This window comes from Alexandromys fortis, unplaced genomic scaffold (assembly GCF_014885135.2).
Source record: "Alexandromys fortis isolate MF-2015 unplaced genomic scaffold, M_Fortis_MF-2015_v1.1 scaffold_19, whole genome shotgun sequence".
NCBI classification, from domain to species: domain Eukaryota; kingdom Metazoa; phylum Chordata; class Mammalia; order Rodentia; family Cricetidae; genus Alexandromys; species Alexandromys fortis.
Window position 1 is genome coordinate 15,536,461 of NW_026067890.1, and position 24,257 is coordinate 15,560,717.

The 24,257-nt window shown below is 37.1% G+C and overlaps 1 protein-coding gene across 4 annotated transcripts in view; it reads left to right on the plus strand.

Annotated features, from left to right (window-relative positions):
* Positions 1 to 24,257, plus strand: part of Tbck (TBC1 domain containing kinase) — a 124,157-nt gene that overhangs the window by 31,014 nt on the left and 68,886 nt on the right. For all 4 annotated transcript variants that reach the window (XM_050132563.1, XM_050131122.1, XM_050131851.1 and 1 more), the window contains exons 8-20: positions 1,506 to 1,567; positions 3,369 to 3,430; positions 4,263 to 4,411; positions 9,175 to 9,316; positions 11,532 to 11,631; positions 12,467 to 12,516; positions 12,672 to 12,801; positions 13,584 to 13,682; positions 15,545 to 15,607; positions 15,889 to 16,015; positions 17,055 to 17,105; positions 18,478 to 18,561; positions 23,603 to 23,688. In XM_050132563.1, coding sequence (XP_049988520.1) covers positions 1,506 to 1,567; positions 3,369 to 3,430; positions 4,263 to 4,411; positions 9,175 to 9,316; positions 11,532 to 11,631; positions 12,467 to 12,516; positions 12,672 to 12,801; positions 13,584 to 13,682; positions 15,545 to 15,607; positions 15,889 to 16,015; positions 17,055 to 17,105; positions 18,478 to 18,561; positions 23,603 to 23,688 — 1,205 coding nt within the window. The remainder of the gene's footprint in view (positions 1 to 1,505; positions 1,568 to 3,368; positions 3,431 to 4,262; positions 4,412 to 9,174; positions 9,317 to 11,531; positions 11,632 to 12,466; positions 12,517 to 12,671; positions 12,802 to 13,583; positions 13,683 to 15,544; positions 15,608 to 15,888; positions 16,016 to 17,054; positions 17,106 to 18,477; positions 18,562 to 23,602; positions 23,689 to 24,257) is intronic.

Sequence of the window (24,257 nt, forward strand, 5' to 3'; positions counted from 1 at the left end):
CACCCCGGCCGCTTGGCTAGCTCATGCCCGAAATAACAACACACAAACTGTATTCATTTAAGAACTGCTTGGCCCATGAACTCTAGCCCTTACAGGCTAATTCTCGCACCTGGACTAGCCCATTTCTAATGATGTGTGTAAGCACCCCAAGGTGCACTTACCGGAAAGATTCTAGCCTCCGTCCATCCTGGGAGAGTGGAGCATGGTGTCCCTGCTCCAGCCCTCTGGAAGCAGAGCAGAGTCTGACCTCACTTCCTCTTCCTCCTGTTTACTCTCCCATCTATCCTTTTAACCTATCAGGGCCAGCAGTTTCTTTATTGCTTAACCAATGAAATCAACAGATTGATATGACACTCCCACATCACCAAGAATAGATACTACATTTGTCAAGTAATTTGGTGTAGCCTGATTAATACAAAACCCAGAGACAGATTGGGGTTCAACCTGAAGGTCAGAAAAGCAAAACAGCGCACCATTTGCTGTTACCTCAAATTTAATCTGAATTGGCGATCCTGCTTCCGGGAATCTCAGAATGAGACTGTGCCTGAGAACTGTCTCCTTTCATTTTATATTCCTCTCTAGTACTGCGATTAAAGGCCTTCACCACTACCACCTGGTTTCTATGGCAAACTAGTGTGGCTACTGGGATTAAAGGTGTGTGTTACCACTGTCTGGTCTGTAAGGCTGACCAGGGTGGCTGTTTTATGATCTTCAGGCATGTTTTATTTATTAAAATACAAGTAAAATATCACTACAATTTGAAGCATTATTAAGTTAAATGTTTACTTTATATCCCCAGAGATACATGAGTGCAGTCTTCAAACCTCATATGATAAAAATAAACTATTCTTGTAACCAGGAAAAAACAACTATAACAAACTTTCTTATTGGACTATCACCAGCCTGTGAATAATGACCCAGAGACCTACTATTAATTGTGAAAGCTTGGCCTTAGCTTAGTCTTGCACCCAGCTAGCTCATATCACTCAAATTAACCTGTTTCTATTAATCCACTTTCTGCCGCATGGCTCGATTACCTCTTTTTAGTAGGGCACACCTGACTTGCTCTGTGTCTGCTGGAGAAATAGCACACCTCGATTCCTGCTCTCAGTTCCCTTCTCTCTGTCTGAAAGTCCCACTTGTCCTTTCCTGCCTAGCTATTGGCCATTCGGCTTTTTATTACGCCAGTCACAGCAACATATCTTCCTATAGTGTACAGCTATTCCACAACAAACAACAGTGCCTTTAAAAATTCCTTGAAATGTCTTCCATATCTCTATTTAAGTTCCTAGATTTTAGTACCTGTGCTTAACTAAATTGAGTGGGTAAGCCTCTGTTTTTATCAAAACATATAAGGAAAGTTAATTTTAAAATGTTTTAGTAGCTTAAGCACCAAAACTACATTATGATATTTGGAAATGTTGTATCATAGTATAATAACATACCTGGTTATTGTGATAGATTCAAAAAGTGGTGCACACTCATCTGGCTTTCTTGTTTCTTAGGCTGTGTGGATGACACTATAGTAGTTCTGGCTGAAGAACATGGTTGTCTGGACATTATCAAGGTTCGTTGTGCATCTGTTTGGGCTATTCTAACAGACTATCTGACATTGGGTCATAAATAAAAAATAAGTAAAATAAATAAATATGAGATGAATAAAACATACCATCTCACAGTATTTTAGGCTGGAAATGTCAGGTAAAGGTTCCCACAGGTTCAGTTTTCTGATGAGGGAGGACACTCTCCTCACAGAGCAGAAAAGCAAGCTGGTGGAGGATGTTGTGGATGCGTGAATGTGTTTGATAAAATCCTATTCCCAAGATGAGAGCCCTTGTGCCCTAATCATCTTTTACAGGCCCACCTCTTTTATTGCTATTTGTTTGTTTTTATCTTTATAATTTCTTGAGAATTTCTTATAAGGTTTTGATCATATTCACCCCCAATTTCTTTCCTAACTCCTCTCAGACCAAGCCTTATCTCCCTACCCCTACAAATTCATGCCCCCCTTTTCATAACCCATCAACTCCATTTGTGGGGCCCATATATACCTAGGTGTGAGGCTGTCCACTAGAGTATGGTCTATCTACCAGGAGCCAAACCCTTACAAATAACTGGCTCTCCCCTCACTAGGAGCCATTAGCAGTCATTAGCTCCTCAACCTCTGGCCTTGAAAGTCTTTTCACCTGCTCTTCCACAATAGTCATTGAGCCTTGCAGAGGGGTTATGACATATGGCTTATTCTGCACTGTAACAGTGAATTTCTGCCCAAACCACCATTTGCTGCACAAAGAAACTTCTCCGATATCATCTGAGAACTGCACTAATCTATGAGTAGAGAGGTAAGAATTTAGAAGGCACTATGAAACTATTTAGCAGAATGAAAATAGCAGGTTCATTCACTCTGCAACTCATCCCTTTTTTCCCCCTTTTTTTTATTGAAAAAAGAAATTTCCGCCTCCTCCCAGCCTTCCATTTCCCTCCCCCTTCTTCCACTTCTCTCCCCCTCCCCCCATTCCTCTCCCCCGTCCCTCTCCAGTCCTAAGAGCAGTCAGGGTTCCCTGCCCTGTGGAAAGTCCAAGGTCCTTCTCCCTCCATCCAGGTCCAAACTGGCTAGGCTCCCACGAAGCCAGAACATGAAGTAGGATCAAAACCCAGTGCCATTGTCCTTGGCTTCTCATCAGCCTTTATTGTCTGCCATGCTCAGAGAGTCCGGTTTTATCCCATGCTTTTTCAGTCCCAGTCCAGCTGGCCTTGGTGAACTCCCAATAGATCAGCCCCACTGTCTCAGTGGGTGGGCACACCCCTCACGGTCCTGACTTCCTTGCTCATGTTCTCCCTCCTTTTGTTCCTCATTTGTACCTTGGAAGCTCATTCCGGTGCTCCAGTGTGGGTTTCTGTCTCTATCTCCATCCATCGCCAGATGAAGGTTCTATGGTGATATGCAAGATATTCATCAGTATGGCTATAGGATAGGGCCATTTCAGGTTCCCTATCCTCAGTTGCCCAAGGAACTAACTGGGGGCATGGCTCTGGGCAGAGACTTGAACCTAGAGGGGCTCCCAGGTGCAACTCATCTCTTAATACCATCTATGTGATACCAAGTTTCAAGACCTGATTTTAGGAAGGGACACAGTTATACCAGAGCAGTCTGTTTTCACATCAGGATACAATAACAAGCTATTAAAGTTATACTTATTTCTCTGCAGATGCTGTCTTTTTTTTTTAAATCAGAGAATGACAAATGATTATAAATTTAAATAAACTCCAAATAAAGACTTTTTTTTAAATCAAAGCTTAGGAGATTTAAATATTTCAGTAAAATGTATTTCTAGAATTGATCATTTATTTTTTTCTTTATTTGCTAGGAGCTTCCTGAAAATGTGACAAATATTTTGAAGAAGTGTCTCACCTTCCATCCTTCTAAAAGGTGATTCCTTAAGACTTTAGGCTTATCCTGAGAACCTTTTTGTGTGGAGTTGATTTGATTTGAATAGGAGAATGATGGACTAGGGGACCGTAGATGCATGTGTTGTATTTGGTAGGAGTCTGATGGACCAGGGGATCATAGCTGTATATACAGTAGTACATAAATGATACTAGTATTATAAATGTGATTCAAAGTTTTATTTTTTTGCTATAAAATAAGTCAAATCATGGTCATAAAACTGACATGTAAGAAAAAAGTTTCTAATTCATCTCCTTGCCTCAAGAAGAAAATCAACTAAACAGGAGTGTCAGTACTCTTAGATCTAATGACATTTGAATAATAACAAAAGCTTGTTGCCATTATGTATTATATACTGAGCTTGGAAGAATATTAAGCTTGTAGTTGCTGATAAAAATTGAGAAAGATTTCTTTGACATTTTGTTTTCATTTCATGGTGTCACTTTTAATTACCTAGCTATTGCTGAGCCTCCTAGATATAATGCTAGAAAAGAATGTATTCTAATTTGTCCTTAGAAAAGGCACTTTATCAAGCCATGGTAGGGGCAAAGGATAGTATTACAACAGAATTTGGGGTGTTTATGAAATGATTTTTGTTAAAAGATAAGGCACAAACAGTTTAAGACACATAAGTAATTCAGCACCGAGTTATTTAGTCGCAACAGCTAGACTCTGCCGAAGGGAGCGCCTTTGCTATTTTCTGTGCTAAGGACTTATCTAAGACTTTACCTCCCACTTTCAATGTCTATTACATTTTGTATGAAAGTTTTTATGACTTTTATCCATGCTGAGTATTTGCAATCGTTTTCTCAAGGCCAACCCCAGATGAATTAATGAAGGACCAGGTCTTCAGTGAAGTGTCACCTTTATACACTCCCTTTATCAAACCTGCCAGTCTATTTTCATCTTCTCTGCGATGCGCCAACTTAACTCTGCCTGAGAATATTGATGACTTGTGTAAAGGTAAAGAGGAATAAAACATGTGATAATATGAGCCTTGTTTCCAAAAGAAGCCCCTTAGCCTGTTTACTTTTGAATTCATTAGAAACAGGTATTACATTAGTAGGGTTTTGTGGTTAACAGTCAGAGAACTGAGAGGTAATTCTTTGTAGTTGGTTTTTTTTTTTTTTCTACTCTTTGTTCTTTGGGAGCATACCACCCAGCTCTCAAATAAATACATGGAGACTTATTCTTATTAATGAATGCTTGGGCTTGGCTTGGCTTGGCTTGGCTTGTTTCTAGCCAGCTTTTCTAATTTAAATTATCCCAACTACCTTTTGCCTCTGGGTTTTTGCCTTTCTTTATTCTATATTTCTTTCTTTCCTTTCTACTCCATGGCTGACTGTGTTGCTGGGTAGCTGGCCCCTGGCATCTTCCTCTCCTTTTTCTCCTTCCTCTTCTCTTTTTCTCTTCATATTTATTCTCTCTGCCTGGCAGTCCCACCTATCTTTTCTCATGCCTTGCTCTTGGCTGTTAAGCTCTTTTTTAGACCAATCAGGTGTTTCAGACAGGCAAAGTAACATAACTTTAAAGAGTTAAACAAACGCAACATAAAAGAATGCAACATATCTTTGCATCATTCAACAAATACTGCACAGCATAAACAAATGTAACATATCTTAAACTAATATTCCATAACATTTCCCCCTTTTGTCTAAATAAAAATGAAATGATTTAATTTTAAGATAATAAAACAATATACAACAAAAACAGTTTTTAAGTAAGAATTACATTTACAATATTCATTCTATTTGCATTTAGCAAATTCAGAGAAAACACTCCATTATCTAACTTATCTTAGTGATTCTAAAGTTTCATACCTTATTTTGCATCCCATAATAACTAAGGAGAACTATAACATTAAATATTTAGTCTTTTACACCATCAAAGACAGCAAAAGGATGTAATATTACCTAATAGCAGTTGTTCCTCTGCAACACTTCAGCCAAAAAGCCTAGAATATCTGGCATATTTTTTAGAGAAACAGGAAATTTGAAGGACTGTTCAACTTTGTATTAGCAAAGTTTAACAGTCTTTTTTTGTGTGTGTCCTTTTCAAATTGAAAGTAAATTCCATATAGAGTTTCTTTGATAATCATCTTTTTATGAAGTAAATTGGTGCTTTCAGGCACGTGTATCATGAAAAGTTTAGGTTAGTATACATCTTAAGTGCCATATTCTATAGGTCTTTAACGTGTTTGAAAATCATTTATCTGTCTAAAATATACTTGTTTCACTTGAAAACATACCTAATGTAACTACAAGTTTGATTATTATAGATTAAGTACCTACCTCATTTCTTAATTATCCATTGCATTTTTAAGTGAGCTGCATGAGCACAAAACCCCAAATAAGAGTAGAAACATATATACAGTATAGGAAAAATAACTCTAAATTTGTAGCAATATACCAAAATCCATGCCAATACAAAATATCTGAGATTAATAGTTGTCTTTTTATCTTATATTCCCCTAAATGGTAACAAACATCCATAAACCACCAAAAAACCAACAACCACTCATACCCCGACTCTTGGGAATATGGCCATCATTTTCTCTAGACTGCTTCCTTTTGTCTGTGGGCAGAGTCATCTTTAGGGATCCCTGAGAAAATTGAGATAAGGGACAAGTCCTGGGAAGACCAGCTGTAACTTTGTTGATATATGTCACATGTCCAGATTCAGAAGATCTTCCCCAACCAAACCTGATCTATATAAACCCTGAAGAACCCTTAACCTCTCATTTTCTATGGAAATAAATCGAAAACCTCTTCTCCAAAGCAATTAATGTTTTGATTTCTATTTTAAAGTGAAGGCATTCTTATATAGACTAATTTATTTTAGCAGTCCACTTAATCCCATGTCTCTCAGCAGCTGTCCTTTCCTTATCAGCAATCAAAAACTTCACAGCCATCACAGCAACATACAGGATCCAGACTCCCTGTGTATTCTCCATCTCTACATGGCTCATTCTTTTTTCATATTACTTTGCTTCTCCCTCTTTAAAGACTTTATTATTATTTTTAAACTATTCTTTATTTCCTATGACTGTCATTACCCCTTTTTCTTTTCCTAAGCATGTGCACATTGTTAAATACTCTAGAACCTGTTTAGAGTTTTTTTTTTCTGTCTAGATCTGTGTTTACTGCTTATCTCTAATCTTTTTGTCTGCATGAGCAAAGCAAAAACCAAAACAACCCCGCTAAATAGCGCCGCTACAGCTTTAGCAACTGTCTCCATCTGCTGCTCAGATCCTAAAAGCCAAGCCTACAGCTCACAGCCTGGTCGAAGCTGCATGGCTGGGAACTATGTTCTATCTCCCAGCTACGGCAAGCTGGTGGCCTGCACTGTGGCAGGCGCTCTTTTACTTAATTTTTTCTACTTAGCGTGAAAAAGACTGTTTAAGTGCTGTGCTGTATGGCAGAACTTGTTGAAGGAGCCGTGTCCTTTTGTTTGTTTGTTTGTGTTTTGTTTTTTGACCTTTCTCAGGCTCTAGGTGGATATTTGAAACTCACATTTGGTACACCAAAATGTTGTTGGTTGATTTTTACTCTTAATTCTTTGGGGACCCACCAAACATAGAGACTTATTCTTACTTATGAATGCTGGGCCTTAGCTTGGCTTGTTTCTAGCCAGCTTTTCTTAAATTATCCCATCTCCCTTTTGCCTCTGGGCTTTTACCTTTCTTTATTCTATATATCTTTCTTTCCTCCTTACTGACTGTGTTGCTGTGTGACTGGTCCCTGTGCTGTGCCCAGATTACGACCCCCCAGAGTGAGACCACCAGAGAGGCCCAGACTGTAATAAGCAAGGTTTATTCAGCACAATACAAACATGTTTAGAACCCCTGTCTACAGACCCCGTTATAGCAAGGTAGAGAGAGGAGTTGTATCGTTTTTGTGGGGTAGGCTTTTAAAGGCATTACTACAAAGAGGCTTTTTGAAGCTGCTTTTGCACGTGTGCAAGGACTTTTGCTCCCTCCCATTCTGCTAAGTCAGCTTTTTCCTCGTTCTTAGAGCAAGGCCACTGTTTCTGAGTTAGGCCATCTTTATCAGCCTGTACCAGGTGATACAGGCTGAGCTAAGTGACCTTGTGCTTAGAACCCCCCAGGTGGGAGAGGGGAAGGCCACTATCTTCCTGGGGAAAACATTCTGCTAGGAAATTTCTTCTCGCCTCTTTGAGAATAAGGGGTGAGGGTCCTACACCTGAAGTCTTCCTCCTCTTGTCCTTTTTCTCCCTCCTCTTTTCTTTCTTTCTTTCTGATATTTTCTCTGCCTGGCTACACTGCCTATTTTTCTTTTCTTTCCTGCCTAGCTATTGGCTATTCAGCTCTTTATTAGACCAATCAGGTGTTTTAGACAGGCAAAATAACACAGCTTTCCAGAGTTAAACAAAAAGAATGCAACATATGTTTGCATCGTTAAACAAATATTCTACAGCATAAACAAATGTAACACATCTTAAACTAATAATCCACAACAGATTCTTGAATATTTAAAATATAAGTCAATTGTAAATTACTGATATTCCATATAATTTATTTTAAGTAATCTTAAAACTATATTATCAGTAGGAAGTCCATGTTATCATATTTTAACTTGAAACATGAAAAGAAACACTTCGTTGATATATAGGTTTTCCTGCCCATACTTCTTTCTTGCTATAAAGTATAAAAATTCCTGTTCTGTACCTCTAACATGGAAAGTAAGCTTTCCAAATTTTTCCTTTTCTAGCTTCTCTTGATATAAGACGCAAGCTTGTAACTAAACTTGACTAATAGGATCACAGTGGATGTCTGGCATGTGAGTTTCTCCTAGGGGAAAATGCTTTCTCGACAAGAAAAGGACTACAGTAGCATTTCTCCTTCCGTTCTGACTATAGGAAGTGCATCTAGATTTTTGTCAAGTTCAGGCCTCTTGACTGTCTTCATGCATAAGTCACTTTTAGGAGGCAACCTGTTACAAAGAAGAATCAAAACCTGACAGTCATGACACACCTGCTGAGAATTAAAGCACCCAGCTCCAGCTTACCCTAGCCTTTCAGTTTCACTGTGGGGGATGATTGTGTGACCAGCACTGTCCAGACGCACAGCTCATTAAATTACGTGACCTGCTTGTAGGACTGCAGGATGCTTTCCTTCCTCCTTGCCACACCATGTCATAGCAGGTATTCCCTCGCTGAGATTAGTTAGGTGCTGACTAACTTCTGAGGACAAGCCGTGTAAGGAAGAAAGGTGTCCTCTTGCCATATTTAAAATCGGTTCTGTTTTCTCCTCCTGTTGCCATAGCACAGGCCAGTCTTCTCCAGTAATACTGTAGGAACTTGTCAGGCTTCAAGTGATAAAAACCCACAGAAGTGCCAGTGTCCCCTATGACTGCACCCCCTGGGATGTTAACTCTCAGACTTGTCCACACTCAACCTGCAGCAACTTATCAACTGTAGTCCAGCTTACTGTTCCAGTTCTGGTCCCTGAGACTTTTATGTTGTGTGGCTCCCTGCATAGCCCGTCTGCTTCTCCAGTCTTTCTCCATTACTTTCTCATGGGTCTTACAGGAACTCCTGATTTTCAGCCTCTTGTTATATTACTAGGTGGAGTAGCAACTTGCAAAGTCCTTACACACAGAAGTGATAGCCTTTTCAGTTACTTTTATTGGAATTCCAGCTCTTATTGCTATCAACTCTTACTACAGATGGAAACTAATGTTAATTTTGAACATGTTTACCATTAGTGGATACAGACAGTGATCACCTGGCAGAGAGATCTATAGAAGAGGTTTACTACCTGTGGTGTTTGGCTGGAGGTGACCTGGAGAAGGAGCTTACAAACAAGGAAATTATTCGATCCAAACCACCTATCTGCACACTCCCAAAGTAAGTAAAAACTGTTTCTGGTAATATGAGTTAATATTTTTGCTGTTTTTTAAATTTTACTTAATTTTATTTTTTAATAAATTTTTGGTAGCTATTCTAATTAAGTGAACTTGGAAACAAAACTACAACTTGTTGGATGGTCTAGAATTGTTAATTGCAGAATTTCTATCAATATTTATTATTTCTTATGAATATTGTTTTTAAGAAATAATTTGCTTTGTTATCTATTTGAAAATCATGTAATATTAATAAAAAGTATATATATGTCAGTTATTTTTCAAACACCACTGTCCATGTAGAAATATAAATAAATGTGTATTTCTTGACCTCTAAAATTTTAGTTTCGCAGTCTAGGACAGATTTGACTGTAGGTGTATTAGTTACTTTAGGGCTTAGAGGTCCAGAGGGAGAGTCACTAATGACTGGAAGTTATGGTCGCAGGAAACAGAGAGGCCACATTCTCATTTGCACATAAGAAACAGACAGAGGGAGAGAGGGAAAGAAAGGGGGGAGGGAGAGAGGAGGGAAAATATTAGCAAGTGGCACAAGGCCATAAAACCTCAAAGCCCCAGTGATGCACTTCCTCCAAGGCTGTACCTCCTAAAAGTGCCCTAACCTTCCCAAGCAGCTCCACTGAGGACCAAGTGTTCAAATACATGAGCTGATTAGGAACATTTCTTGTTCAAACCACCATAAGAGATTTATCTGATAATCACTATTTTTGTTAAACATTTCGATATTTATTTATTTATTTATTTTTTGGTTTTTCGAGACAGGGTTTCTCTGTGGTTTTGGAGCCTGTCCTGGAACTAGCTCTTGTAGACCAGGCTGGTCTCGAACTCACAGAGATCTGCCTGCCTTTGCCTCCCAAGTGCTGGGATTAAAGGCGTGCGCCACCACCGCCCGGCTAGATTATTTATTGAGATAGACATTAGTTTTCTGCCTTCCCTATTTTAAATTTTTCCTTTTTTTATTTTTGTATTGGTTTTCAAACCCAGGACCTTACATGTGTGGCAAGGCAAGTATCCTGTTACTAAACTGCATTATTAGCTCCTTCTGTCCTTTGTAAGTAGTTTTTTTAAACCTTAATGTCTATTGTGCCACTCACCCAATAAGTTAAATAAGAAATCCGCAATAAATTATAGAAAATTAAAAATTACTTGAATGATAGATTCTGAAAAGTAGACTTTTGTACTTCTAAACCAAGTTCCTGAGAGCCTGTCAACCAGTGTGCTTTTTCTTCCTCCCCTTTTAGTGTTCACCTGTGCAAACTTTCTCAAATGCACGTTTGAATACTGTTAGGACAGCCATTTCCTGCTGCACGTGCATGAAGAGAGACTGCAGCTCACACTCTGTTTCCTGCAGTGCTGTCTGCATGTTCTAGCTTATCTCTGCTCCTGTGACAAACACCCTGACCAAGAGCAGCCTAGGGAGGAAAGGCTCTCTAGCTTGCAGCCACAGTGCATCACTGCGGAGGTCAAGGCAGACACTCAGGGCAGAAACCTGAAGGTACACCATAACCTCTGAGCAGGAAACTTACCCAATAACTAAAAAGTACAGGGGAAAGCATGTAAGATCCTGCTTGCCTGCTGACTCAAAGTCCAGATTATATTCAGCTAGCTCTCTTGCACAGTTCAGGGCTACCTGCCTAGGGATGATTCCTCCCATACTGGGCTAGGCAATCCTGCATCCATTAACAACCCAGAAAGGCTGCCACAGACATACCTGCATGCCATCCTGATCTAGACAATTCTTTACCTGGAGCTTTGCTTTTAAATGACTCTAGACTGTATCAATGTGACAGTTAAAACTAGCCAGGATAGCAAAAAAAAAAAACAGACTTACAGCTAATCACAGACATATATATTTAAAAGTCTGCTTTGTTTGGAGAAACTTCAACTGGCGATTACAGTTTTGAAACCTTTGCTTTTTTTTTTTAAGTCAAGGTCTCATAAAGCCCATTCTAGAATTGAACTCACTGTGTACCTCTCTGACCCCAAATTCTTGATGCCTCAGCCTTCACCTTTCAAGCACTGGGGTCCAGGCATATGCACCATGTTGGGCTTTGTTTCCAAAATTAACTGTCTAGTCTGAATTTTACTTCTTAATGATGGGATTGTGATAGAAAAAATTTCTATAAGAAATAAAATAGACTTTCTGTGATCATTATAACAACTTTTGTCTTCCTTCCTTCTTTTCTTTCTTCCAATCTTAGTTTTCTCTTTGAAGATGGTGAAAGTTTTGGGCAAGGTCGAGACAGAAGCTCACTCTTAGACGATACCACCGTGACATTGTCCTTATGCCAGCTAAGAAACGTAAGTATAAAAATTACCAAATGTGCTTTTTATAATTGACAAAACATGGAAACCTTAAAGATAACACAAGACACTTTGCATTCATGCCTGATTTCCTGATACCCAAGAAGCTTCTGTAGTGAGTAGCGCTGTGAGAAAATGGCATCTGTGTGACTCCAGCCTTCACACGCGGTCTGACTGCTCACAACAGTGTTGATCTTTTCCTCAGCATTTGGTAATTTGTGATCGTAAATGTTAAGTAATTCTAGGTGCTCAGATTCTGATGTTTTAGAATGCATATGTTAATCGCAGTTGCCTGATTTCAGTGCAGCCATGAGTTTCAGCTATTTCCTCACCTGTTCTGTCCATTACAGCTTTGTCCATTTCATCAGTATTTCCGAACGAGTTCATGTAAGAGCTTTAAAAAACGTATTCCAGATACTGCGATACACTGCCTATAATTCATCCCAATATCTTTAAAGAATATATGAAAAAGCACCTCTTTTAAAATAACATTTAATAAATGAATACATAATAATCTTTTTAATAATCATTCTTATTTTAAAATATCTTATACATTTACATTTTAGATTATGTTAGTAATCTGGTGTTGCATGTGAGGAAAGGGTGGGAATGATGCCTACAGAGGGGAAAAGGAAGATCTTGCTTGTGTTTAACCCTTGCCAGAAGTGTGGTGTGTTTGCATGTCCATGGAAAAAAACAATTTTTGGATTCTACTTTTTGCTTCTTTGGACTGTTGTGAATTCATAATTTTTGCATTATTATTCTTTTAAGTAGTTATTACTCTTGCCACCCAATATAATGATTTATGAATGCTTTATTTTTAAATTCACAGAGATTAAAAGATGTTGGAGGAGAAGCTTTTTATCCATTACTTGAAGATGAGTGAGTATATGTTGCTTTACTTGACTTGTTCCCTGTTTCTATTAGATTAATTAATAAGAAGTTTGTAGATTTTAAATTGAACATATAGGAAGTAGTGCTCTAATTTATTAGAACATTGTCTTTGTCGGTATTTTTCCTTTTTTGTTCCTTTACAGCCAGTCGAACTTGCCTCATTCAAACAGCAATAATGAGTTATCTGCAGCTGCTACCCTGCCTTTAATCATCAGAGAGAGGGATACGGAATATCAACTAAACAGAATTATTCTCTTCGACAGGCTGCTGAAGGTAAGACTTGTAGCATGGCAAGTGATAATGATAGTCCATGAGTTAATCCTTACAGCTTGAAATTATGAGAAAAATTCCTATGATCTCTTTTCTAACTAAGTTTTCTAATTTATAGAATTGATACAAGTTCCAAAGGTGACAATGTGAAAGATCATCCTACATAAATAATTAACATAATTTTAAAATAAGGCACAAAAGTCTATAGGAAAAAGAATATATTTTTGATAGAGAGAAATAGACTACAAAATATAAATACAATTAGGCAACAAAATACTAAACTCACCTTTACAAGAAATGATAATACAATTACAATGGGATATTCTTTTACATCATTTACAAGGCCAGCATGGGCTTGGAAAACTAGGCTTCTCCTTTTAAAGGAGATTGGAAACATTTCACAAAGCAGTTTTAAGGTGTTTGTTGAGTACTCTGTGTGCTCTAATAATTACCTTCTTGAAATCCCTTCAAAATACAGATTTATAGGAGGACAAATGTGCTAGATATACAAGAAGTCACAGTAGCTTATGCTCAGTGCATACCTTCTATACCACAAGGAATGTACAAGGTTCTTGTGCCCATTATCTTCTTAACACTAGAACCCTCATTTTTAGTCACTTAACAATCTTCCCAGAGCACAAAACAGACAGCAAGGGAGCTGGCCCCCCTCCCTCACAAGTAGGTAGCCCCTGAATTCAGGAGAGAGTGAACCGACCCTGAGGGCATGGACTGACCAGCTCAGCTACCACCCAGGCCCTTTTGTGACTATTTTTATCTTTTCATAGGCTTATCCTTATAAAAAAAATCAAATCTGGAAAGAAGCAAGGATTGACATCCCTCCACTTATGAGGGGTTTAACATGGGCTGCTCTTCTGGGAGTAGAGGTAAGAAAGCAAAAGTTTATAAACTGATGAGTAGAATATAAAAAGAATAAGAAGGTAAAAGAATGCTGCTGGTGTAGGGACTCATATTTCCTTCCAAGTGCTTGGGGTGCCGTGACAGCAGATTGCGAGTTCAAGACCAGCATGGGATCCATGTAGAAACCCTGTCTCCAAAAACTGTACTTCCCATCGAATTTACACTATTAATAGGAAAGTATGTATTGAAATATGGACATCAGAATATTTGACAATTTTAAGTAGAAAAATACATGAAGAGAATAGAATATAAAATACAACTATTGATGTGCCCTAATATTTTATCAATTCCCATGATAAATATCATTATTATTTTGAGCAGATTATCTAATGAGTATGTGTCAGTTAGAAGTTTGCCAAAGTTTGCCATCCTGCTTATGAAGTATGCCCCTTTTTCAATATAACTGCAACTTACAAGGTGTTCCAAGTTGATAATTCTTTTATGCCAATTGTTATTAATGATAATAACAAAACAAGGGTTCAAAAAAACATAGAGTCCATTGTGTTTGTCTACTGCTCCTGGGTGTGGGGCCTCAACTATTTTTAATCTTTATAGACTTCTATTGGCAGAATTTCTTTTTCTTTATTCTTGCTTTTCTTAATGGGCATTTAATTTCTTTGAATTTGTTTGGTTAGTTCATAAGACTGCCTATTGTTCCTTACCTCATATTAATGATTAGTACTGTACTCCAGAAAGACTTATGATGTCAGGTTTTCCAAACCTGTTATTAGTAGATATCCCAAAGAAATTGATCCTGCAACTAATTTTACTAAATTCTTGGCTTTCCCTACCACTATAGTAAGTCATAAAAATAAAAACTTTTTCATGTGTGATCCTATAGAACAAGAATAAAATTTATTGTATTTAGATAATCTTTGTGTAATGCTGTAACTAAGAAATGTTAATAAGGCTAATGTTTCTATAATTACAGGGTATCCATCCTATCCCAAACGTTCCTAGTACTATCATTCTTCTGAAAAAATATATTATTTGCCTTTCCGGTGTTAACAGAAAGATTCTGTTAAGATAAACTTCTCTCTAAAATAATGTCTTTATGAAAATATTGATTTATGAGTTAGTAATGCACAGAAAACAACATTTTGGTATGCTCTTTAGCTATGTGACTTGTGTCATTTACCTTTTGATGTATATAATTCAAAGGGGCTCTTCTGCTTGTACTTCTTATTTCTTTTTGAAGTAAAGTTTCACTCTGTTGCCATGGTGTCTACCTGCTTCTACCTCTTGAGTGTTGGGATTAAAGGTGTGCAGCAGCACACCAGGTAAAGGTCTACCTCACCGAAATGGCGAATGTCACTTACAATAGACCTCCATCATACATGGTCAAGGATGTGAAGAATTTTTTTGTTGTTGCTTTTTTAGTTGTTGTTTTGTTTTGTTTTTTGAGATGGGGTTTCTCTGTACCTTTGTAGCCTGTCCTGGAACTTATTCCGTAGACCAGGCTGGCCTCAAACTCACAAAGATCCACCTGTCTCTCCCTCCTGAGTGCTGGGATTAAAGACGTGCACCCCCACTGCCCAGCTAATATTTACTATAATTGGGTAGGTCTTCAAAAATAGGTATTTATATGAAACAGGTTTCTCCTACTAAGCACCACTAATCCAAAATTTAAAAGCTTTGAATATTGACATCTTGCTGAATAACTAATAGATTTTGCATCTTTTATATTAGAGATACTGTACCAGTAAGTTTTATGCAAATATTCCAAAAGTAGAAAAATTATAAAGTTGAAATACTTAAGATCTCAGCCTATTAATGTGCAATGTCATTTTATTAAGGATATAATAAATTAATGTCTTATTTTTTGCAGGGAGCTATTCATGCCAAGTATGAAGCAATTGACAAAGACACTCCAATTCCCACAGATAGACAAGTAAGGTTTTCCTAAGGCAATTCTGCTAATTCTTTAAATGTGAAAGGAGTGAAGAAAATCCTTTTCCTTTCTTTATTATTGCTCTGTCACTGCCCGAGTTAATATGTTCAGAAACTAAAGTGTGATATTTCCGAAGATTTTTTGAAAAACTCGAAAACTTTTATCAACAGATTATAAAGGTGAAATAGTCTGTAAAGTATCTCTTCTCTCATTTATTGAAGAAAGTAGGGCTTCCGTAGGATCATCCATTACAGTATATCTCACTGCTTTGCTGGTTGCAGATTGAAGTGGATATTCCTCGCTGTCATCAGTATGATGAACTGTTATCATCCCCAGAAGGTCATGCAAAGTTCCGGCGTGTACTGAAAGCTTGGGTAGTTTCTCATCCTGATCTTGTGTACTGGCAAGGTTAGTTACTAGGACATTTCTTCAAGTCTTTTTCATTTTGAGGGGGAATAAAACACTAAAATTCCAGTGCATTTTGAAGATGTTAACTCTACATAAATTATCAAACAAACTTGTTCTAAATGCTTTAAAGAATATATTTTACATGATATTTAAGAATAGGCAGCTTGAGGTGGCATTGGGAAAGCAGAGTCTAATCTTGTGGAAACAATTTTAATCTTATCAAAGTAGTGAAATAACTTTTACCATAAAAGCCATCAGGCTATTTGAGAATGTTACTATTTGAGCATTCCTAATATATAGTTACTATAATTATTAGGAAAAGACTATCACCTTAAAATTGCTCATTTTACTTGTTTCCTTTTTCTCCCTAGTATCTGTAATGTCTCCAATCCTGGACTTTTAGCATTTGCCATTGTTATCTTTATGATCACTAGTTTATGAATGAGGAACCTGTTCAATCCAACCCTATTTTTGAGTGTTTTGTTGTAAGCAGTGGTTTTTGATTTCGAGTTTCATATTGATTACTTACTACTCCTAAAGGTTTGATTATTTGCTGCCCAGCACATTTCAGAGACGTTCTATATCCTCTGAACCCATTGTAGATATATTTTGTATGCTCATTCAGAATGATAATAAGTGAATAGCATTATTATTAATAAAAGAAATCTGTATTTGTATATATTTTCACTAATTGTAAAGATTTTTCATAACATGAAGAAAAAGCGCTTATGGCAAAGATCCATCTCTTAAATGAGAAAGCATAGCTGAAGGGGCCAAATAATTATCAAGTTCACATACAGTTTGAGTCAGAATTGTGGCGTAAAGTCCTCTAACATATTCATGTGTCACTATTGCTTTGTGCTCTTTTCCTCATAATCATATGTATGATTAATAATAACTGACTTATTTTGGATACTGATGATATGGAAGATGCAGAACAGGCATCTGAGATATACTTAAAATGCTTAACATTTGGAAGGAATGCAAGAGTAAATGGAATGTATTCATTTTACTTTTTGCCTCAATTCATCTACATCAGGTCTTGACTCACTGTGTGCTCCATTCCTGTATCTAAATTTCAACAATGAAGGTAAGCTTTTTTTATCATTGAGAGATCATTATGCATATTATTCTTAAATATAGGGCTCAAAAATAGAAGTTCTTGTCTTAAAATTTTTATATTTTACCTTATATGTATCATAAAATACAGTGAAATAAAATTAATTTTTCTTAGAGAGTAAATGTAATTAGTATTGAAGGGTATTCCTTGTCACCAGTTTATGTCTAAAAGTTTGGTGGAAATTAGGCTAATTCTTCTAAATTAATTTACCTGCTTTGATAACTTTTATAATTTGATAATTTTTATAGATTTTGGGAGAAGATTCTGACTTCTCTAGAAATTGCTGTTAAGTATGTTTTCCAAATAATTCATAAACCAATCAATATCATCAAGGTCTCTCCCTTATCAGGTATCCTGTCCATGTTATATCAATTGTACTTCTTTGATAAAGACCTCTTAGTTCTTTTTCTGCACTACATCAACACTTTATGGACCAGGTGATTGCTCCTGTGTCTGTTTTGTTCTCAGAGACTGGTACCCTTACTAGTGCTGCCGGTCCTTGTTCTCAAAACTCAGACCCTCATGCTAGTGGTACCAGCTTTGTTCTCATGGACTAGCCGTGTGCTAGTTCTGCCAAACTTTGTTTGACCGTCTGTTAATTAATGGCAAGATTGTTTCTGTCCCTCCATTTTAGGACCTTTTATAATGGATTTTTAAAATAGTATTTGGTAGATTCAATAGAATCAAATTTTGAATTCTGAATTATATCACACTTGGAGTATTCTATCCTATATTACTTTAATATATAGGTATCTCACCTTAAACTACCCATTTTTCATATGTTATCATAAGAAACAGAAGCTTCCGGAATTGAGTAGAGATGGCATAATCTCCAAAAACTTCTATTTCTCTCTCTGAATGATTTTATAGTGCACTGTTCTGATATCTTCACTCATTAGTCTGCACTTGAGCTTTTGCTGTGTTTACTTTGGTATATCCAATTATGGGACACCGGTCCAAGAATAATAAAATATCTGTATTTGAAAGTACAGGTTATGACTAGTGTTCCTAACTCCGGAAATCTTGCCTGGATCAGTAGTAATTAAGGATTGTGAGGCTTAATTGTGAGTACCTCGTTAGTAATTTGTGTTTAGAAATTAAAATAAATAAAGTTCAGGCACAATGATTGCCACAGTAGTTTGAAATTGAAGTTACTGGAATGTTTATCTTTTATTGTCTCAATTTTTTAAATAGCAGAAGCTTTTCTTCCTATACTTTTCTGTTTCTAGCACTTATTACCATATTTATTGTTTAATAGTAGACTCAAAAATATTGTGCTGAGTGAATAACAGCTGGTCATTACCCTATTAACTGATTTTGTATTTGCTTTATTCTTTCTTAGCCTTAGCTTATGCATGCATGTCTGCTTTTATTCCCAAATACCTGTATAACTTCTTCTTGAAAGACAACTCACATGTAATTCAAGGTAAGCAAATGACTTTTTCTGTCTTTATATAGGACAAATTTCTATCAAAAATAACCAATCTTGTCTTCATATGGTACTGTTTTTTCTTAGCAAAAATAACTTATCTTCAGGATAATAGTCTTGACCCAGTAGCATATGCTGATGGCTCATCACCAAGACCCAGGAAGAAGTATAAAGAATTTATTCCTACAAATTCACAAGGAATTATAGTCCTTTTCTGTGACAGTCTTAATGACTAATATCTGCTCTCAGTTCAGATGCAGACGTATTAGTTTAATAATGTGAAGTTTACTCTTTGTCTTTGCCAACTAAAATGAAAACAAACTATTTTGGAGGAGTGTTTAATAGCTTACAGTATAGGCATATGGTAGCAATGAATGTTGGCACAGCAGTAAGCATGTTTGAATTGTTTTATAAGATTGTGGTGTATTCACACCGTAAAGATACAGCTGCTAAAGGTCAGAATGGAAAAGATACATACCATCTAAGTTTAGGGTATAAAATTTCTCCAACTTTCTGTTTAGATGTGTATTTTTCTAAGTCCTTTAAGGGAAGGGACAGCCTCTTTTTCACAGCGATGTTCTGTCATTTATAGCAGTCCCATGTTGTTTAGGTTAGAATATGGGTAAAAGGATGAGCAAATCCAGGTATTTTTGAAAACTAAATATGGCAGTAACTACGCCAAATGCTATGTGCCAAACCATGCAAACTAGGATGCATGATCCCACCACACAGACTTCAGCAAGGCATTGGCATAGAGAGAGGGAAGGAGAAAAACTGCAGCTGCCAAATGTGATGTGTGCAAATAAGTCTCCTTTCTCCACACACACTAGGTGTGCGGGGTAGGGCCAAAGTCGCTTTCACTGTCGTGATTTAGAGAAGGCAGTTTAATGGCCGTTCATGATATTTTGCTTTAATGGTAGGCTATATAGAGAAAGCAAGGATAAGTATTGAGTCTGGCGAGAATTTCTTGTATCATATGACTAATCTTTTTTTTTTCCAGTGTAGAAATTGTTCTAAATAGAAAGGTTACTAGATAATTCTGCTTGCTATTTTAAAAAAAGATTGTTTGCATATATAACCCTAAATAAAGATTACTTTTCTTGGGCTGAGGAGATAATTTAATGGTACAGTGCTTGCTTAGCATGTGTGAGGCCCTGGTTCAATCCCCGACACCACCACATTTTTAAAACAAATCATTTTTCTCTTTCTATTTTTTGAGCCCTCTCTTCCCATGTAGTTATAAAAATTTGTGCTGCTTCTTTGGCTTCTAGTAAGTAGTTCAAGCCTTTATTGCCACATTGTTAGTGGAAATAACTTCATTGCTTCCTGAATGCTGGCATCTGTATACCTTGTATGTGTTTTGTTTGGTTGGTTTGGGTTTTGTCTCTGTAAACTGGCTAGTCTGAAACTTGGTGTTTGGCTCAAGCAGGCTTCGTTCCTCCTGCCTCAGGCATGATGGAATTGGAAGCATACATGACCACTGGCAGCATGTTCTGCCTGCTGATGCTGCCATCATCTTTAGGACGAACTAACAATATTATGATAATGGATGGCAAATTAAGAGTCCGTTCTGAATGGTGAGCAGACACAATCACTTGCCTTAAATCTGTCATCCATGTCCTTCATCTCTGCTTTCCCCAGCTAGGAGAGTCAATGCTGAGAAGCTGGTCAGAGAGGAAACCAATGTGGATACTTAAGTGGAGAGATTTGGAAAGTTACTCTCTCATATACACCATTCAATGTTTTAAGTAAACAAAATGGCTTATTTATAAACAGCCAAAAACTATGATATTATCAGGTGAAATTTTAACATCAGTTTCATTTGGGGTTGTAATTGCAGAGTGTATAGTAAGTAAAAGAGAACAATGAATTTTAGTAAACAGAAATTAGAAGGCACAATTCATTATCATTTCAAAAACTGAAACTACAAGATTTCTTTAAAACATAGGAAGTTTATATGTGGTTTTATGGTGTAGTTTAGAAACTACCCTTGAGATTTTAGGGATGATTGTAAAATATCTTCATTTTAAAAACTGAGTAATATTCACCTTTAGAAAATACTATCTTTGATACTGTTTTAAGAATCATGATTCATATTTTTATCATTTTTGCAACTCATAATTATAGTATTTTATCATTTTAATATTCCTTTAAAATGGTTAGTCAGGGTGAAAGATGGCTCAATAGTTAAGAGCACTGTTCTTCCAGAAGACCTGGGTTCAACTCGCAGCACCCACATGACAGCTCACATGTCTAAGTCCAGCTCCAGATGAATCAGTGCCCTCTTCTTGCCTCCTTGAACACAAGGCGTGAGCGTGTTATACAGACATGCATGTAGACAAAATACCCATACACATTAATATATATATTAAAAAACTATCAGTAGTGTTAAATGTGTAGAATATTCTGTTTTAATCTAACCGCTGTTATAATTTGTTGTAACTACCTTTAGTTTCCTTCTCAAATCAAATCTAAAGATATGTACAAAAAATTGTGTTTTTTGTTACTTTATGGAACTTTAAATTCTATTATGGGAGAACTTGTAATATGGGTTTACGTATATTTTTATACATAATAATATATAATATGTTTATACATATATTCTCTCATATTCTCCCTGAAATAAAGAGCTCACACTGAGCTTCATTTGAAAGCTTGTTCTCCACATCCCAAACTTTGCCAGCTTTATAGATTATATTGATCAATGTGACACAAATGGTGTACTTGTATCTATCTGTGTATTTGAGTATGTGAATGCTAGTATAAATCCAGTTACTGGTGTTTGGCAGAACACAAGGAAAATTTGGGTGAGGTTTCTTCAGTAAATCCTTAATTAGCTGTATAAATCCGATAGTAATTAAGTTTATCAGACTTGAGTAGGAATGATGTTTAATAAACCCAAGCATAGCTGTGGAGAATTGCCTGAGGCATGAATTTCTGCTTTAAATTGGAACATGCTTTTTGAAAGTTGAAAGTTAATAACTATAGTTTATCAATATACAATTGAGTACTTATGGTGGCTGATGTTGCATCCATATTGTTCTGAGACAGGAAAAAAAGTGGGGTAGTGGATAAATTAGAATCTATTGCATAAGAATGAAGAGAAACTCAAGAAATGTGTTAATTGCTGGGTGGTGGTGGCACACGCCTTTAATCCCAGCACTTGGGAGGCAGAGGCAGGCGGATCTCTGTGAGTTCGAGGCCAGCCTGGTCTACAAGAGCTAGTTCCAGGACAGGCTCCAAAACTACAGAGAAACCCTGTCTCAAAAATAAAAAAAAAAGAAATGTGTTAATTGAGCATCCAGTTCTGTATCAAGAAAGCGTAGACAACATTTACATTAGGTCAGCGATAGGATTCAGTTATATCATTGAATAGAGTACAACACTGGCATTTCCTTTGCATGACTTGATGATGCCTATTAAAAGCATGCATGGTATTTATAAGCAAGAATTTGGAACAGTTTTAGTTGAGAAAAAATAAGTTACTTTTACTTATTACTGTTTCTTGAAGCAAGTGCTTGTATAAACTGATAAAGCGGGGTAACATTATTTTTATAGATTATTTCATCAAATAATTCAGTTTTAAAAATCAATTATGTTATTGAAGAAAATTGAGATTTTTTTCATTTTTATTAAGTTATTTTGATTTCAATTTCAAAAATGAAGTTGAGCTCATTTGTCTTGTGTGTTTTCTTTCTTTCCCTTGCAGTGCAGGATGTCTTAGATTTCACAGTCTTCTCCCTCTACTCCCAAGGTTTTGCGATTGCAGGCTTTAATTTTTTTTTAATAAGCAAAAGAAAGTTACTGATTTGGAGCACATGCTACCACAATCTTATTTAGGTCCATCAGAATGTCATTAATAACTTGGTAAAATTAGTAACCTGTTAAATCAGTGGGGAAAGTATGAATGTATTCTTACATGTCTGAACCAGATAACTTGTGTGAATAAGATTAAAATAAAGTGTGCATGTGTGTATGTGTGTGTGTGTGTGGTGTGTGCACATGTACATGTACACATATCCATGCATGTGGATACTGGAAGGTGAAGTTGAATGTCTTTCTAAATCACTCTCCAATTATCTTTTGAGACAATATATCTCACTGAACCTCCTTTTTTTTCCCACCAAGACTCTCCCTGGCACAACAAAAAAAATATTTTTAATTGCCTACTTTATTGGGAGCAGTGAGACCCCAGATCCTGAATTTCTTGTAAACAACTTGTTTTCCCCTGATCTGAGTGCCTACAGCTGCCCTGAGCACGAGACCTTCAGGAGTTCCTGATGGCAGGAGAGTGGTTTCTGGTGGGTTTAGCTGGGGCGTGGCTATCTCTATATAATCTGCCCCTGAACATAATAAAGGGGGCATTCTTGGGGCTTTGCTATCGGTGTTAAAAGGTCTGTCTTGGTCTCTGCGTCAGTCTGTATTCACAACCTCCAGCCCCTTGCCCGAAGCTCGCGAACTGGGTTCTAGCGCACAGAGCGCAGACACGGGGGCGCGGTGAGTGGCAGCCTACTGTTTACCTACTTTCCATTAGTTATAGTTAATGAAGTTGATGTTTCTACATATGCTAAACATAGACTCATAGGTAGGAAGAACCTTACAAGTAGAAAAGATGCTGAAATTTGATATAGAAATCAATCTGGGGGCACAGTCACTCTCCTGTGCCTGCTTGTCTTTCACTGTTCCTTAGTTGTGGGTCTTTCCCACCTTTAGGACTTTCAGTCAAAGAGAAACAGATTTGCTGTCGCCAGATAAAATGTATTTGTATTGTTTAGTTGGAAAGCGTCAATCATCCTGTGTTTAATTTGTGACTCGAGAAATAACAGAAAGCTCTGAAAGTAAACTGTGGCATAGTTTGTGTTTGTTTGATATTTACCATTGCAATTGAAGTAGCAACAGAATGGAAACTATTTGTTAAAGTACCCTTGCTTTGTAGAGCAGTTAGCTTCTCAGTCAGCAAGAGCTATGCCTCGCTCACTTTAGTTTTTGAGGTAGTTGGTGAAGATGGCGCTGGTCTTCAGCATTGTTGTCTTTTCAGAGTACCTGACCGTGTTCTCTCAGATGATTGCGTTCCACGATCCAGAGCTGAGTAATCATCTTAACGAGATTGGCTTCATTCCTGATGTAAGTACACCTGGTGCGTTAGGAAAGCAGGGGGTGAGAAGTTATAAAGTCCAGCAGAAAGGACGGAATACAAGATGGCATTCTTAAATTGTTGTAAATGTTGTCTGCACAAATTCCTGAAGCTGACTACAGCTTTTGTGTTTGTGCAGTTACTTTCCGTGTCCTCATGTAAAAGAAAATAGAGTTTCATTTTCCTTGGCATACTTATTATTAACAATGTGTTGTTTAAAACCCATTGAAGGGGCTGGAGAGATGGCTCAGTGGTGAAGAGCATTGCTTGCTCCTCTAAAGGTCCTGAGTTCAATTCCTGGCAGCCACATGATGGCTCCCACCATCTATAATGAAAGCTGCTACCCTCTTCTGGCCTGCAGGCAGAATACTGCACACAGAATAAATAAAAATCTTTAAAAAATAAAACATTGACGAGTGGATTAAAAATAGTGTTTTTATGAATTTATCACAAATTTCATGCAATGTATTTTAGTCATATTAACCCTCTCTCCCATCTATCAAATATATCTCTCCCTCCCTCCCTCCTTCCCTCCTTCCCTCCTTCCCTCCTCCCTTCC